Here is a 16,625-nt window from a genome sequence, read left to right on the forward strand (position 1 = left end):
ATCACTAGGGATCGGTTCAGTGGGTGAGCACAGGTACTGCTTGTGAGAGTCTGTTAACTGTAATAAATACTTTGCAATCCAGAACTTAATTACAGACTCAATCTTTAGAAGACATAGACTGCTGTCTAAGGTAGCTGGAATTTTACCTTCAGTCTCAAGACTTCCCATAGAAACTGAAATGAAATTTCTTACTGCTAGGTCTCTCAAAAAAAGCCCTAATGCTTCTTTGGGGCTATTCATCAGGAATCAAAACATTCCCTCAAGGAAGCTGGGAGGAGAAACTGCATGGATTTTAATGTGCAGTTTGGAAGTTGGCCTTCCTCAAATCAAAAGTGGTCGCTGCAAATGCTGAAAATGGTTTTATTGAAACTACAACAGCACTTCTAGTTTCTGGTGTGAAGATAGGCAATGGCACCTAACACACAATTGATGGGGTTTAGGTCCTCAAGGGATTATTAAACTATTTATCTGATCTCATCTCTGTCATACTTGGTCCACAGAACTTCACCCAGATGCCTTCATGTTAAGTGCAAATCGAAGTCCTACAAGTTGGACTTTAGCAAGCCTGCCTGATTTGAAGACTTTTAGTGTTCTTTTAGTGCATTCTACGTGTTACCATTTAACTGCTATATACTGACTTAAACATGTCTTCGAGTAGGGCTTTTTGGCTTTCTATGCTAGATGAAAAATACTTCTGAATAGTTGGATTTAACTTTTTTAAGATGTCTGTACCATAATCAATCTGTTCATATCTTCTATCACTTTTTCTCTGTACTGTCCACTTCTTCAACACCACTTCAAAATGTGGTTCCCAGAACTAATACATCATTACAGACAAGAACATCAGCCAAGCAACCAACATCTCCCTATCAGCCTTTAAATCATTGCCAGATCTCCCACTCGTTAACACTTGCACTCATATACTTTATCTTGAATTTGTTCCCTTTAAAGTACATTCTGCACAAAGCTTATAGCAGTGCTGTGTTCTTTGTTTCATGTTAGAGCTGGCTTACGCAATAAAAACTCAAAATATTTATTTGTCTGAAGTTAGGGTGTAAACAATTCCGTTACAATCACAATTCATCTGTGTGTTGATCCAAAAGGCTCTGTTTCAATTAGTATTCACTAATTTATACAAAAAGAATGGTGTAAAAGAACAAATTGAGAATCACCACTACTGGGTATTTTGTAACTTAGTCACCTGGTAACCAGCGAGATTTGGATTCAAATCCTTGTTCAGGCACAGAAGCAATGCTGAACTTGGGTTTTCCTTATCCATGTCAACCCAGTGATGGGGGAACTCTGGAAAAGCTGCTCTCTGTGATTCCAGAGTTAAGAACCTGAATACCCTTCAAGATTTTCAGAGTGAGGCCTTAACTCCTCGACTGTTGTTGGGCACAGTGCAATAACCACCTAGCACATTGGAGTGAAAGTGAAGAGGTTGAGCAGACCATGCCATCAGCTGCGGGTACCCACTGTCAGTTCTATTCTTACTATGCTTTTCTTGTTTTCCACCCCTTCTGTTTTCTTGGCTAGTGCAGGGTTAACTGCTGGTAATTCTTTCCTCTCATGCAACCATGTGTGTGTTCTGGATATGTTCTCTTTTCACCCCAAAATGTTATGTGGATGTGTTTTGAAGGATCTTCTGCATCTGCCCAATATTTCTTAACAGCTTCACTGAATCAAACCTACTGTTAATGCACAGTCACTTCAACCATGCTACTGTATGCCCAGAAATCCCAGATATGTCATTGCCATGTCTGCTGTGGCTCTGCATAATGCTGCTATGAAACTTGGAATAGATAATGCAGTAACCAGAGGCAGCACACAGTAGAGATGCATGCATATGCTACTATGAAGTCTCTGAAATCCAGCCTTCACCTAGGAGCACAAAAATGTGAAGTAGACAGCCAGGTTTGAAAGCATTGGCTGCCATCAGTACAGCTATATTTACTAATAATAGGCATCAAGCCAACTGCAAGTACGTGTGCGAGATAAATCAGATACAAAATCACACGCAAAACAGCAAGAACATGACTATTTTTGGTGGGTGGTCCATGATTCTAGCAAGAGAGAGGTTACAGTTTACTCCTGAGACCCCCCCTGCAGTCCTGATCCAGCTCTGGGGCAACACCACAAAAGGGATGTGGAGCTGTTGGAGCCAGTCCAGAGGAGGCCACAGAGATGCTGCGAGGGCTGGAGCAGCTCTGCTCTGGAGACAGGCTGAGAGAGCTGGGCTGCTTCAGCCTGGAGAAGAGAAGGCTCATTAAGGGGACACCTTAGAGCAGCTCCAGTGCTTAAAGGGGCTACAAGTAACCTGGAGAGGGGCCTTTGACAAGGGCCTGTAGGGACAGGACAAGGGGGAATGGCTTTAACCTGACAGAGGGGAGATTAAGATGAGCTCTTAGGCAGCAGTTCTTCTCTGTGAGGGTGGTGAGGCCCTGGCACAGGTTGCCCAGAGAAGCTGTGGCTGCCCCATCCCTGGCAGTGCTCAAGGCCAGGCTGGATGGGGCTTGGAGAAACCTGGTTTAGTGGAAGGTGTCCCTGCCCATGGCAGGGGGCTGGAACTGGACAAGCTTTAAAACCCAAACCAGGCTGTGATTCTGTGATTCTAAGACTGGAAGCTACTGGAAGAGCAAACCCAAGCACTGAACTATGACTCACAGCTTGCAGATCTGACAGCAGTTCCTGGTAGAGGAGGAAGATCCCAGTCAGCCAGTTTAATCTAGAAATCATGGTATTACATATGCAAATATTATCCTACACAACTGCTGGTGTTAGGATTCCAGCTCAGTTTCTACGGGAGATGTATTCCTTCAACTAAGAAAATCAGCAGATTTGGTTTCGTTATTCCAGCAAACTGAGTCTGTTTGGTTTTGTTATTTTAATTTGCTTTTCTTGTGTAGCAAAATATATTAGTAGGGCTGTCAGTAATACTCCTTTCAAAAAAAGAAGGAAGAGGACTATCAATATACTTGTGGTTGAAATGCTTTTCAAATTCTAAAGTCAGTCTGGAAGTAGAGAAGATTTGATTTTGCTTGGAGCAACCTGGTCTAGCAGAAGGTGTCCCTGCCCATGGCAGGGGTTGGAACTGGGTGAGCCTTAAGGTCCCTTCCAACCCAAACCAGTCTGTGATTCTGTGATTCTATGAGATGGAAGACTTACCCGGAGGTAAATGGAGCTAAACCAGCTCCAAAAGTAGGGCACTGTTATGAGGAAATCTTGCCACTAGATGTTGCTATCAGTACAATGAGAGGAAAAGCTGAAACATGAAGGGGAAAGCCAAAAGTTGCGTGTGTGGACTTTAACAAAGGAAATCTTCGAAACGGAAAATTCAGCTTTTAACTGATTCAATGAGTTTCTCTTAGGAAAATGGGGCACCTACTGTCTTGCTGTCTTTGCAAAACTAAACAGAAGGACAGGTAAGGATGAGAGCTTATGGAGTAAATTCACCTGAAATCTTGTTAAATCAAGAACGTAGAAGAGAAGAACACAGGTGCTTATTGCTCCATCAAGCATGTCTAATTTGGTTTAAATAGGTGCTTGGGGGTTTTTGTTTTATTTTTTAGGGGTTTTTTTGTTTGTGTTTTTTGTTTTGGTTTGGTTTTATTTTAACTTCTTGCACTGTAGCAGAAGTGAGACTATCAAAGTGAAGGGACAGGAGTAAGAAAACACACAGAACTGGCAGCAGGACAAGTAAAGCCCAAAGTTATTGAAGTTGGTTGCACCTTTTGAGTTGCATTACTTTTTTTTTTTTTTACAAGCAAATTTAGCACATGACATCCAGTCAACACATGGGCACCAGAATTCTTCCAGCAAACATGTCCTGGATTCTGTCAGTGCCCAAGAATAACTTGTGTTATCGGACATGGTAAGAGGAAGTAAAGGAAGATGAGCCAAGCCAAACCGCATCACCAAGTCACTATTACAGGGGTTTTAAGCCTAATAAAGAAGCATTGGAAATATATGTGATACAACCCAAATCCTCTGTAATGGAGGGGAATCCACAGAACAGTGAACTCGTGCAATAGATCGCAGGATCACAGAATCACAGACTGGTTTGGGTTGGAAGGGACCTTAAAGCTCATCCAGTTCCAACCCCGAGCCATGGGCAGGGACACCTTCCACTAGACCAGGTTGCTCCAAGCCCCGTCCAGCCTGGCCTTGAGCACTGCCAGGGATGGGGCAGCCACAGCTTCTCTGGGCAACCTGTGCCAGGGCCTCACCACCCTCACAGGGAACAACTTCAGCCTAAGAGCTCATCTTAATCTCCCCTCTGCCAGGTTAAAGCTATTCACCCTTGTCCTGTCCCTGGAGGCCCTTGTCCAAAGTCCCTCTCCAAAAATACAGCAGTCCATGTTTCTGCTTCATTACCAACATGTAAGAGTAAACATTAAAGCACTTGGCTAATCATATGAAGCCAACAATACGTGACTGCTGGATGCAGAAGAACAAACTTTACAAAGCCTTGGAAGAAATCAGTGCTTGGCAGAGTGAAGCCTGGCTGGAATCCACCAAAATTCAGTTCAGGATTTTGATTTGAATAGGGTGCAAAGGAAAGAAGGGTTAGTTCATTCCCATTATCTGCCAAAATCTTCTCCAGCCTGTGCTCAGCATGCGTTCTCTCCTGCTGTGGTCTCTTGCCTGCCCCTGAAAGTGGAGTGGTATCAACTGTGTTCCTTGCTCAGAAGCAAAAATCATGAAGACCAGCCACTGCATTTTAAGGTCATGTATTCCAAGAGAGAGACCCAACATCAGGGATTGGTTCTGGTGATGCAGATGAGTGCTGGTGAAATCTGCTTAGAGGGATTCTTCTCTATCTATAGCCTAATCCTCAGCAGCAACAAAGGTGGGGAAAGGAAGCACCTGAACAGTATCTCCCTCCATCTGCTGACAAGGCTTATGCGCTGAACCCAGCAGTGCACAGAGAAGCACACAGCCCAGCCTCTTTAGACAGGGCTATCTCCTCCAGCATGCTGCATTAACAACACTACGGAAAAGTAATACTACAGGAAAACACGCTGTTTTCTAACAGGCTTGAGGAAAAAGAAGGCGTTCAAGGCAAGGCTCAGTAAATCCATTATCTTTTCAAACACAGCAGTAAACTCCTCTCTCACCTTAAGCTGAAATTCATCTTCAGTAGGTGACAGTTACAGCAAGGTCTCATGTGGTGAAGCAAAAGCTTCCTTGTGTTGTGGTGTGTTTTAAGACCCATGAACAACTAAAAGACAACACATATGACACCTTCGTAATTCTTCCTGAGGAGTCAATACACAGCTAGTTTTGCAGCTCTAAAGTTCAGGTATGTATTTTTTTTTTATTCTAGATGATAAGAACTTATCATTCTAAACACTTTGAAACCCTTTTAAAAGCCCACATTACTAAAAATATGCACAGATATTCATACGTACACTGATATCTAGAAGAGAGTGTTTTGGAGGAAATAACTACCTCACAGTTCACAGGAAAGAGCAGTCTTCCTTTGTGCTGGAGCTGAAACGCTATGTGATATAAACGTCCAAACAAATTCATTAAAGCAAATGGCAAAAAAAAAGTTACTGAAAAAGTTTTGCTGAAATTCATGGAATTTATATTGATTACTTCACTATATTCAGCTCTAAGTAGCTCAACATTTACTGTTATGAAAACAAGCATGCAATGTGACCAAAGGAACATTTCTTTTAGTAACCAAAACCAACTAACTGCAAACGTTCTGGCAGACCAGATGGGGGTTAAATTCTAACCTGATCACGCTGACACAAATGAGGGATTATGTAGGTAGCAATTTTATTCCAAAGCAAAGCATATTTTTGGCTTAGGTGAACATATAAAATCCATTCCTCTTCCTGATTCTTGTACCCAAGGGCAGGTACAAGCCAGCTCTCAGAAGCAGAAGTCCCCAGAAGCAATGGTCCTCAATAAGTCTTTCCAGATTAGGAAGGATAAACGACTGAACAGATTCACAAAACCGTTTGGAACTGGAAATTTTCTTTCTGGTAAGTTGCAAGATTTCAGATAATGTATGTAGCCAAAAACCAAAGTTCAGATCTAAGAATCTTCAGTAGATTTGCAAAGTAAAATTACAACATTGTGCTGCAATTAACTTGATTTTGATATAAAATAGGATTTTTGTACATAAACATTCTGTATAAAATATCCTGTAAGTCATTAAGGCATTAAGGGAAACTAGATGCCTACCTCCCATTAGAAAGTAGATATCTAAACAGGATTATATCTCCCCTTGATCCCAGATTTATGTTATCCTGTATTTGTTTTTCAATCTAAGCTTAGTGTATTTGTACTAACTGAGCTGAATTTTTGTCCAGTGGTATTTCTAGACAAATCTCAGGGGAACATTGATCCTAAGGATAATACTGCTCTGCTACTTCATTGTTTATAGTGTTAAATGGTTAAGACTTGTAGCAGGGCAGGGGAACTGTTTGCTTATCCATTTCACGCTCCGTATTACCTGACACCATTGTGCCTCAGTAACTGTGGGAACAAGGTCAAGGCACTGAAGAGGAATTTGGAGGGGCGTTATCAGCAGGAAGGAAGCAAGACAGAGACAGCTTCAGAAACTGGGAACAACTTTAGTGTGCAGCCCACTGAATGTACGGTTGTAAAATATCCAGATTGCCAGCAGAGGCTGACTAGGAGTTAAGAGTGTGACAAAGTAGTATCTCACTGTGTGCAGCCATCCATTGGACAAGTGCCTAGGGTTGTTTCTGACAGAGGAAATCCTAAGTGTGGTACAATGTGCAATGCTCTGTTGAAATAATTCTTGATTTTGTTTACAAATGATAAATTAAGGTAGAAAGTACTGGTGTTGAGACCTCCTCCATGTAAAAGAAAAATATTTATTTGTATCTGCATACAAATCTCACTTTTCTTCTAATTCTTGGAAAAAAAACCAAACCCAAAACAAGAGAAGATTAAAGTGCAATAGAAGACTGATGGAGTGGGACAAAGTGACTGGAGTATATTCTCCCAGGCATATTTCATATTTGTCTTGTCTCTAATTACAATCTGTGACACTTTCCAATGTACAGTGTCACATGGATGAGATGCTGATGTTTGGAGTTGAGCAATATCGCTTCACAGACTTCCAATAGGAAGACTTGCCTATGGTAAAGAAACCGAACTGGCCAAATCCTATTATGAATACTACTGTTGTACTGCAGTTCCTACTTCCAAGACAGACATGGAAAGAGCTAGTCTCCTATAAAACTATGCTTATAAATTTTGCACAGCAGAATCTTCTCAAGGTCTAACAACTATTACAGAAAATAATATTGAAAGTTGTTCCAGGCTTTTTTCTTTTCCTTTATCAAGGAATAGCTCTTGTCCAGTATATGAGAACACTAAAATGAGCATTTCAGCTGTAAATTATTCCAAAGCCACTCTGTATTCACGATTGAATTCTATTATTTATATTTTTAAAAGTGGAATTTGCTCTGTACATTCAACCCTCAATGCAGTATCAAGTAACATCTGTGATGCTTTGAGAAAATAAGCTTAACTGGTCCTCGGATATGCTGATGCAGCATTCAGTGCTGACAGTTTATAGGGAACAACTCCTTCAATCCTTTCCACTTCCCTGATCCTAAGGTCAGGAGGAGCTAATTCAGAACTTGCTTTAAATAAACCTACCAGTACTAAGTTATACCAGGAATAAAGGTCCCAAGGGCTAGCCAGCACAGTGTGAGTGTGCCAATATGCTGGGTAGAGGCAGGAGGAGCTGACAGATAATTTGCAATGCTGGGCAGCTGAGAAGGGCTGATTGCTTTTACCCCTTTGTTCCACTGTATCACAAATGAAGATCACATTGCAGGGATGAACACTTAACAGCTCTTAAAACTGCTGTTACCTGGCGTTTTTTTGTTTTTCCTCCTGTGTAGGTCTCCCTTAAATTTGAAAATGGGCTATGGATGGAGTTATCAAGCATATGTTACCAAGAGTGTTAAAAAAAGTAGTGTGACTGCTGGCATGGTACATGAATGGAAGACCTCATTTTATAAATCTTACATGGAAAAATGGCTTTTCAGGTTGGTATGATCCAGAATGAGATAAATTATGTCCTTTCATTATTAATTCCAAATGGCTGGCAAAAGAATTCTGCACCAATGGAATTTTAAGGACTGCACTGTATTTCAGTCCACCAATAACATATGATGTAAGTTAAAAATATGCATCCAATCAAAATATCTGAAAACCCAGAATCTGAAACCCAACGACTTTCACATTTCCAGCTCCGATGTGGCTCTGTCATAGCTGAACTCTGTATGCAGTGACATATTGATGAACATACAAAGTAAAATGTATAATTCCATCTCCACTGCTCAGGACTTGTGGTCTGTTTTATATTACAAAAATTATATTTATATTACAAAAATTATAAAATCAGATTGGGAAAGAATCCAAGAGGACTTGTGTGGAAGTTACTTCTAATCTGTTTTTCACTGATTGCACTACCATACAATTCCTACTTGCCCCAAAAATAAACAGCTGTCAGGGGAGGGTTGCATAAAGACTGCAGGATAGGGACTAAATCTGTGAACTGCTAGTACAATAAGAAATACTAATTAACTACAACAGTAACTCCCACAGAGCATGGCAAAGCTTCCTTTGGAGGCAGTGAAGCATGGAAAAGCCAGATGTTCTCATACAATAGCATCAGGCACCTTGAACTCTAGAACCGTACAAGCTTAATCAGATGTAGACTGTAAATACTCTGTTTGTCTACAATCCTGATGCTGTTTGTTCCCTGAAGCACGATGTACACAGAATATTCTCAAAAAAAAAAAGTATTATTCACTCCTTTGATTAGGATATTCTGTACGTGGTGTGGTACGGGAGGGTGGTCCATGCACCATGTTGTAGTGGAGAAGGTGGTCCCTAGGTGAAGTAGTCTCAGTCCATACATTGACCACCACAAGCATAAACCACATCCTAAAAGTATTTTACTGTACATATCCTCACAGATGCTGCAGATTTTCTAGACATATGATTTTTAGCAGGTAAATTTAGTAGATCCAAACCCAGCATGTCAGCTCTTGCTTGCTTGCACGTTTGTGTCTTACCAAGGCCATAACCACAGAAAAACAGACGCAGGAGATAATGAAATGTCTTCATTCATGATAATGACTGTGAGGGGACAAAGCAATTGCAAGGGGCTTCAGGTCCTGATGGCGATTGAAAGTTGTCACAACTGCAGCCAGCTCTTAGGTCTTCCACTGTAACTGGGCAAGTTCTCACCAGAGAAAGAGCCATGACAGTCATCTGTCCACACTGCATTGCTTACCAGTCGGGAAGGATTCCTTTGTTTGACTTCATCTCTAGGACAGTCTGCAGTAGCTTTGCTATAGCTGACCACCATCTGTCTCAGCTCAGAGGTCTGAAGTGATGACATCAAACAGGGGGAAAGAAAACCACCCAAAAGATCAAATTAAAATCATTGTACAGAATTATGCTAGATGTGCCATATGCTGGAGAGACCACCATAAAATGTTTTTACACACCTGAAAAAGACCTCAGGACATCGAGAACTTTCTGACAGTTATGAAAGGCATCAGCAGTGTGCCAACCACATCTCTCTCAGAGCAAATTTTCATTACAAAATAAGTAGGGTAATAAGGCAGCCATGTAAGCAAAATATCAGAAGGTGAGTCCTAAATGAACTGAACCAAGAGCTCCAAAGGAGAACATAATGGTTGTGCCAGTTATCCATCTGATGTTTTTAATTTCATAGGAGGATGGGAGAGAAAAAGGGTGATTTCATTTTCTCTTACCTTTCAACTGAATCAGCATTTGTATTCTGCTCAGGTGCTAGTGTTGCATAACTCAGGGGCAGGTTTAGACCCACAACTGGGCCTACAGTACTGAGCCACAATATAATGTAATTTGTGTGTCTAGGGAAAAAAAACCAACCAAACAAAAAAGCACCATAAACATATTACCACAACCTTTTCTGCATTACAATCATAGAATAACTTGATATGAGGCTATTCCTTCACTTCATCTATAGCAAACGTTTTTTAACTGTCAGCCCTTAGGTGACAATACAGAATCTTACTCTACGTGGACCAAGAAAGTTGTTTTGACCATTTTGACTTCCCAGCTAATTGACTTTACCTGCACTGCATAAAGCCTTGCAAGGCACAGAAGTGCTTCTCACCTGTTATGTTTCCGTGAACTGGTCAGTATAGAAGAGATGAATTCGTTAGTCCGGCAAGGGTGTAGAACAAAGAATGGCTGCCCAAGTAAGGGGTGCTCCTAAGGGGCAAAGCAGGGTCTAATTAATCTTTGATGTAACTTTTCTCATTTCAGAATCTAACCCACATTGCTCTTCTACTGACATTCATGACAAATTAATATTTGAGACCACATTCTCCTATCTTAGAAAGAAAATAAGATCACCAACCAGGCTATGCCACCATTTTAGCTAAAAAGTAATGGTTTGCAGAAGTAACTCAAGTTACTGTTACAACTATTACCTGAATACAAATAGGTAAAGCTACTGTATAAACAAGTATCTGATCAAATGTAATTAATATATAAATCTTCTGGGTTCAGCTGTAACAGTCATTTTTCTCCTTCTTAGTAGCTAGCACAGTGCTGTGTGTCGGCTTTAGCCTGGGAACAATGCTGATAACACACCGACGTTTTTAGTTGTTGCTAAGTAATGTTTACTCCGACCAAGGACTTTCTCAGTCTCATGCTGTGCCAGGGAGGAAGGGAAGCCGGGAGGAAGCAGAGACAGGACACCTGACCCAAACTAGCCAAAGGGGTATTCCATACCCCGGCACGTCATGCCCCTGACAGAAACTGGGCGGGACTGATTGCTGCTCTGGTCGGGCTTTAGTTTTATATTATACCTTAGTTACTGGACTGTTCTTATCTCAACCCGTGGGACTTACATTCTTTCAATTCTCCCCCCCATCCCACCGGAGCAGGGGGGAAGAAGGGAGAAGTGAGTGAGCAGCTGCATGGTTCTGAATTACCAGCTGGGCTTAAACGACGACAAGAAAACAAACCCATTCCATGGAAAGGAAAGCTCTTTAACAACCTTGACCCCTTATCCTTGTATCTTCTCATACTGGAGCTGGGAAGTAAACCTGGTTTAATTTGGAGCCTCAGAGGGAGAGCAAGAAGGAAAGAAGGAAGAGCCCTCGAGGTGGCTTTGACTTGCACTACGTGGCATATCCTCACTTTAGGCTATTCTACAGAAAAAAAAAAAAAAGTCTTAAACCATTTGTTCTTCAAGTAGCCCAGTCAAAATCGCCCTAAGGGAAACACGAAAAGCATGTAGTGACAGTTAAGTTTTAAGTCAGACACACTCCCTATGACGTTACAAGATTCTGCCTGTTCTTCTGAGCTTCAAACCACACGCAGTACTGCTGAAAACTCAACCCAATGCTCCATAAAGCCCTCACTTTCATCTCCAGCCAGCACTTGAACAGAATACATGTTCTGACTTAACCAAGCTTGCAGTCAATGCAGAGCCATAACAGTGATCTCATCAGCTCTCACATGGGAGATGACACCACAAGATCAGCCTATCTGACTGTCTCATGTACCGTGCCCAGGGGAACTGATTTTCCTTTCATGCTGCTGAGCTTACTGCTAAGTATTTCTACACCAAAATAAACAAAGATGCCCCATCCCTGGCAGTGCTCAAGGCCAGGTTGGACGGGGCTTGGAGCAACCTGGTCTAGTGGAAGGTGTCCCTGCCCGTGGCAGGGGGTTGAAACTGGATGAACTTTAAGGTCCTTTCCAACCCAAATCAGTCTGTGATTCTAGGATCCTCACATGCAGTAAGAGGCATAACAGCACATCAAGGAATGGCTAGAAAGGGATTCCAGGCAAGAAAGATGTCAAATACAAAATGCCACAACAGCCTGTTAACAGCCAAGCATGGACCATGCTTTTAGATGCTGCTATGCCCAGGACTTTGCTGGAGCTGAGAAGCACACAATGCAAGGCAGTGGTATGGGGAGAAGTAGGCATGGACAATGACGGAATAAACCACAGGATCACCACCTCCGCACAGTGTCCATTCAGCCATGTGAACTTTGCCCGCTGTGTTGTGCTACTCACCAAAGCCATAGCAGAGACTGACTATGAGGATTAATGTGATGGGTGTTTTATCCTGGGAAAAAACCCTTTCCCTTAGATGTGCTTCTTGTGTGGCTCTGTTTCTCAACAGTAAAGAAGAAACACTAACTGGATGCTCCAACACAGCCTAGAAACAAACCCAAATCCTATCCTGTCATGTTCAGCAAAAAGACATGTTGTCGTGGTTTAAGCCCAGCCACTAACTCAGAACCACGCAGCCGCTCGCTCACTGCCCCCCCGTTCTTCCTCCCTCTGGTTCCGAAGGGATGGGGAGGAGAACTGAAAGAATGTAACTCCCACGGGTTGAGATAAGAACAGTCCAGTAACTGAGGTGCAATACAAAACCACTACTGCTACCACCAATGATAATAATGACAAGGGAAATAACAGGGGGAGAGAATACAACTCCTCACCACCCACCGATACCCAGCCCGACCCGAGCAGTGATCTGGGCCTTCCGGGTAACTCCCCCCAGTTTACATACTGGGCATGATGTGCCATGGTATGGAATACCCCTTTGGCTAGTCTGGGTCAGGTGTCCTGCCCCTGCTTCCTCCCGGCTTCCCCTCCTCCCTGGCAGAGCATGAGACTGAGAAAGTCCTTGATTGGGTAAGCCTGTGTGTTATCAGCATTGTTCTCAGACTAAAGTCAAAAACACAGCACTGCACCAGCTACTAAGAAGGAGAAAAATAACTGTTACAGCTGAACTGAGGACACATGTTCTATAATATCAAACAGGGTCTCTTACAGCTGAAGGAAGCCTGGTTGTACACTGAAAATGCACTCATGAGGATCAATCATCTTACATCTGAGAGAACTTTAAAACACTTCCAGAAGCTTCAGAACACAAAAAAAGTAATATGCAGAAAGCTTTGTTTTACACTGTGGTGCAAACAGGTAAAAGTTGTTCAAGAATGCTACCATCTGCTGTTCGTAAAAGTGAACTGATGCTGTTTTCCATTGACAAAAAAGTGGTAGTTTGAATTAAAAACCCTTTCTTTTTATCTGATAGCTTACATCAGGTCTCCTAATAATTCTAAAAAATATACAAAATGTGCCAATGGTATTCCTAAAGATAGCAAAAAAAGATAGTAAATGTTTAAAAAGCTATTAACAAAAAAAAAAAAAAAAAAAAAAAAGATTGGGCAGCAATTTCGGCCAACTCCCTTCCTTACATAAAGAAAGAGCATAAAGAGGTAGCACACACTCCCAAAAAGAAGAGAGAAGATAATCTGGTCTTTAAGTGATTTAGCACTTAGAACAAGGGGTAAAGAGAATTCCCAAAGCTGAATATTCAGCCTGAAGTTGTTCCCAATTACCCTGTTACCAGATATTTGATTCTCTCCTGCACTTCTTTCTTCAGCAAGCCACCCGTGAGTGACAAATGGAGGCCAGACTTGACCTTTTAAAATAGCTTATTAACTTTGCATGCTACATCTTTCTTCTTTTGGTCATAGAATCACTGCCAGGGATGAGGCGGCCACAGCTTCTCTGGGCACCCTGTGCCAAGGCCTCACCACCCTCACAGGGAAGAACTTCTGCCTAAGAGCTCATCTCAGTCTCCCCTCTGTCAGCTTAAAGCCACTCCCCCTTGTTGCTCCTTCAGGCACTGGAGCTGCTCTAAGGTCTCCCCTTAAGGAGCCTTCTCTTCTGCAGGCTGAAGCAGCCCAGCTCTCTCAGCCTGTCTCCAGAGCAGAGCTGCTCCAGCCCTCGCAGCATCTCCGTGGCCTCCTCTGGAATCGCTCCAACAGCTCCACATCCCTCTTGTGGTGTTGTCCCAGAGCTGGATCAGGACTGCAGGGGGGGTCTCCCCAGAGCGCAGCAGAGGGGGAGAATGCCCTGCCTTGACCTGCTGCTCATGCTCTGGGGATGCAGCCCAGCACACGGGTGGTTTCTGGGCTGCAAGCACACACTGGTAGGTTACGTCCTTCCTCTTCTTACAACATGACAGAGTGACACTGAAGAAACTCCTGAACTTTAACCATTAAATGTCCACATGAAAAAGCAGAGTGCATTGGTGCTCAGTTTTCCAAAAGGGCAAAAATCCTTGGTCCCACCATCTTCAGCATCAATCTGTGACTTACAAACATGTGATAGAGATGAAATCTGTCCACACTCTGAATTCACTGCAATCCCTTCTCCATTCTTCTTGAATGGATGGCATCCATTCCATGGGCAGAATCTTCTCTGGATCTAGCAGATGTAAAGGGAAAGGATTCTGCTACAGGACCCAGCCACCAGCTTCTACCTCAATATGAAACTCTGAGTACACTTGGTCCTGGTGTCCTCAGGACACCCTCTTCCTAGCTTGTCTCTTTGTTCTTTGAATTACCAAGGGGTGCTTCATACACACCCTGAAGTAACAGCTGTGCCAGGGTGGTGTGAATCTCACTATAATCCACAGAATTCTGAACAGCAACAAATGACCCAGGGGTCTAATTAAACTCATGCTGCTCCTCGGCCAGGCTCTGAGAAATGGCATGTGCACTAAAGCTGCATGTCTACACATTCAGGAGGAGCTGCTTTGGCTTTCATTTGCAGGGTATTTTTGAGAACTGAGCACTGTCACTTATTTGTTTACCTCTAATCCAGGAAACTGAAGGTCATTATTGCACAGACCCTTTAGCGCTCAAAGTCCACAAAAATGTCATGCAAAAGAGCTGTGTCCAAAGCTGGAATTTTTCAATCAGCTTGCTGCATGTATCTCTCTTACCCTAAACAAAAGGCATGAAACTGAAAGAATGTCATGCTGTTTATTCAAAACCTGAAAGATAGGAATATATCACATACTAATAGGAAAAACAGAAAAGCACAGGAGATTAAAAGAAATCCTGAGCCAAGACCCATTAAGCGGGAGCCTCTAGAAAGGGAAAGGGCTGAGGTATGGAAGAAGAGCTGTTGAGCATCAGGGAAAACACTGAGAACATCAGATCTGATTCAGTCAAATCCTAAATGCCAAATCCTGTTCATAACGGCATCCCCATGAGGCTTTAATGTATACTCAAGGTGAAATCACTGACACACCAGCTCTGAGGAGGAAGTAACGGAGAGCTGCCAATAAAAATGCAAGAGTTATCAAAGCCCTGAATTATTTCAGAATTGGTAATGGGCTACAGAGCCTTTTCATGGCTCTGTACAGAGGTGTACAGAGCCTTACAGACCTTGTGAGGCCACCAGTCCAGGCCTGGCCCAGGCTAGCAGTAGCTAGAACTCATTACAGTACAACAGCACTCTATGCAACTATCAGGTTTCGCACCATCGAAGTGCCATTCATTAGTGCCCTTGCTCTGGCAGTCACTGTAGATGAGTCCACAACTGAGGATGATGGTTTATCTTGTCACCATAGGGTGAAGTCCCTGTAGGCCAGCTCTAAAGTTAGGAAAACTAGGGAACTCACACTTCTGCTGCCTGTGTTAGACCCTGAGGCAGGGCTATGCATCTGTGATGTCCCAAGTCCTTCTCAAACGCTACCAAAACTGTAGACTGAATGAAAGCTTGTGCTGCATCTGCTTCGTGAGCGTATCTACTACCTGTGATGTTCCACACGCAGTGAACGCATCCTAAACATAACACTAGGGCAGCAGTATTAGCCTTCAGCTAACCTGACCCATGAGCCAGTTACATAAAAAATATAAAATCATACTGGGACTTCACGAAAAAAAACCCAAAAATTTTAAATAGTATAAAAGAGTCTTCCCACTTCTAGTTTACAATTAATCTTTTTTCCAATCAGTCATGTAATAATGCATTTTAGAGAGCTATGTATGAGAGTTTCAAGTCAATTCTCACAATTATCGCTGGCATTGTACACCATGAACCCATTTTCAGGTTGTCCACAACATTTCTGGACAGTAATACATTGACACACAGTTTACTTGAAATCAACAGCATTATTTTCTTGGATCTATGTATGATCTTGTATCTATCTATCTATGAGGCTGATGCATAACACTGCCCATTCAGCACTGCACACTGGAGTCCATCATCCATCTGCATATCCCTTTTACCCAACATTCATGGGAAATGAAATCTTTCCAGGCAGCAACTAGCTCCATTGAATTTGAAAGATCAAAATGTTGCTTCATCTGTTTTCTGTAGGAAGACCTCTTTACTAACTGACTTCAAGAAAGATTTGTAAGCTCTGTACCCATCTCTGTAGCTGTAACCTCAACTCCTCCCGTATAAAACTATGCAAGGGATGGACGGACCAAAGATGGGAAATGTTTCATTGGGTAGTTTGGAAATTAATGTAGTTTTGTTTTAGGAATGCTACACAAGATTGAATGTGACTGAGTGCTGGCAGCACAAGAGCTTACTATTCGTTAGCTGCCCAATTATAACCAGCATGCACATATGCTGAGCAGCCGCGGTGTGAAGATAAACTGGTGAGCTTAAGCCTCTTTCGCTGAAGTTTAGGTTAGATAGTGTTCTTCAGCCCTCAGCAACAACAACAAAAAGTGAATGCTAAGGCTCCCTGAGGACTGAGACACAATTCAGCTGAGCAGCCTTTT

At 42.5% G+C, this 16,625-nt stretch overlaps 2 protein-coding genes across 4 annotated transcripts in view; both read right to left on the reverse strand.

Moving 5' to 3' along the window:
• Positions 1-16,625, reverse strand: part of ATP6AP1L (ATPase H+ transporting accessory protein 1 like) — a 756,678-nt gene that overhangs the window by 26,798 nt on the left and 713,255 nt on the right. The window lies entirely within an intron of this gene.
• ATG10 (autophagy related 10) overlaps positions 5,769-16,625 on the reverse strand; it is an 86,154-nt gene continuing 75,297 nt past the window's right edge. Inside the window, exons 6-8 of one of the 2 annotated variants that reach the window (XM_030470298.1) lie at positions 10,175-10,272; positions 9,789-9,908; positions 5,769-9,394 (exon numbers count right to left, since the gene is read on the reverse strand). In XM_030470298.1, coding sequence (XP_030326158.1) covers positions 9,382-9,394; positions 9,789-9,908; positions 10,175-10,272 — 231 coding nt within the window. In that variant the 3' untranslated portion in view covers positions 5,769-9,381. Of the gene's footprint in view, positions 9,909-10,174; positions 10,273-16,625 lie in introns of both variants that reach the window. The other variant, XM_030470299.1, reaches the window with a different exon arrangement.

Source organism: Strigops habroptila, chromosome Z (assembly GCF_004027225.2).
Source record: "Strigops habroptila isolate Jane chromosome Z, bStrHab1.2.pri, whole genome shotgun sequence".
In the NCBI taxonomy this organism is placed as follows: Eukaryota; Metazoa; Chordata; class Aves; order Psittaciformes; family Psittacidae; genus Strigops; species Strigops habroptila.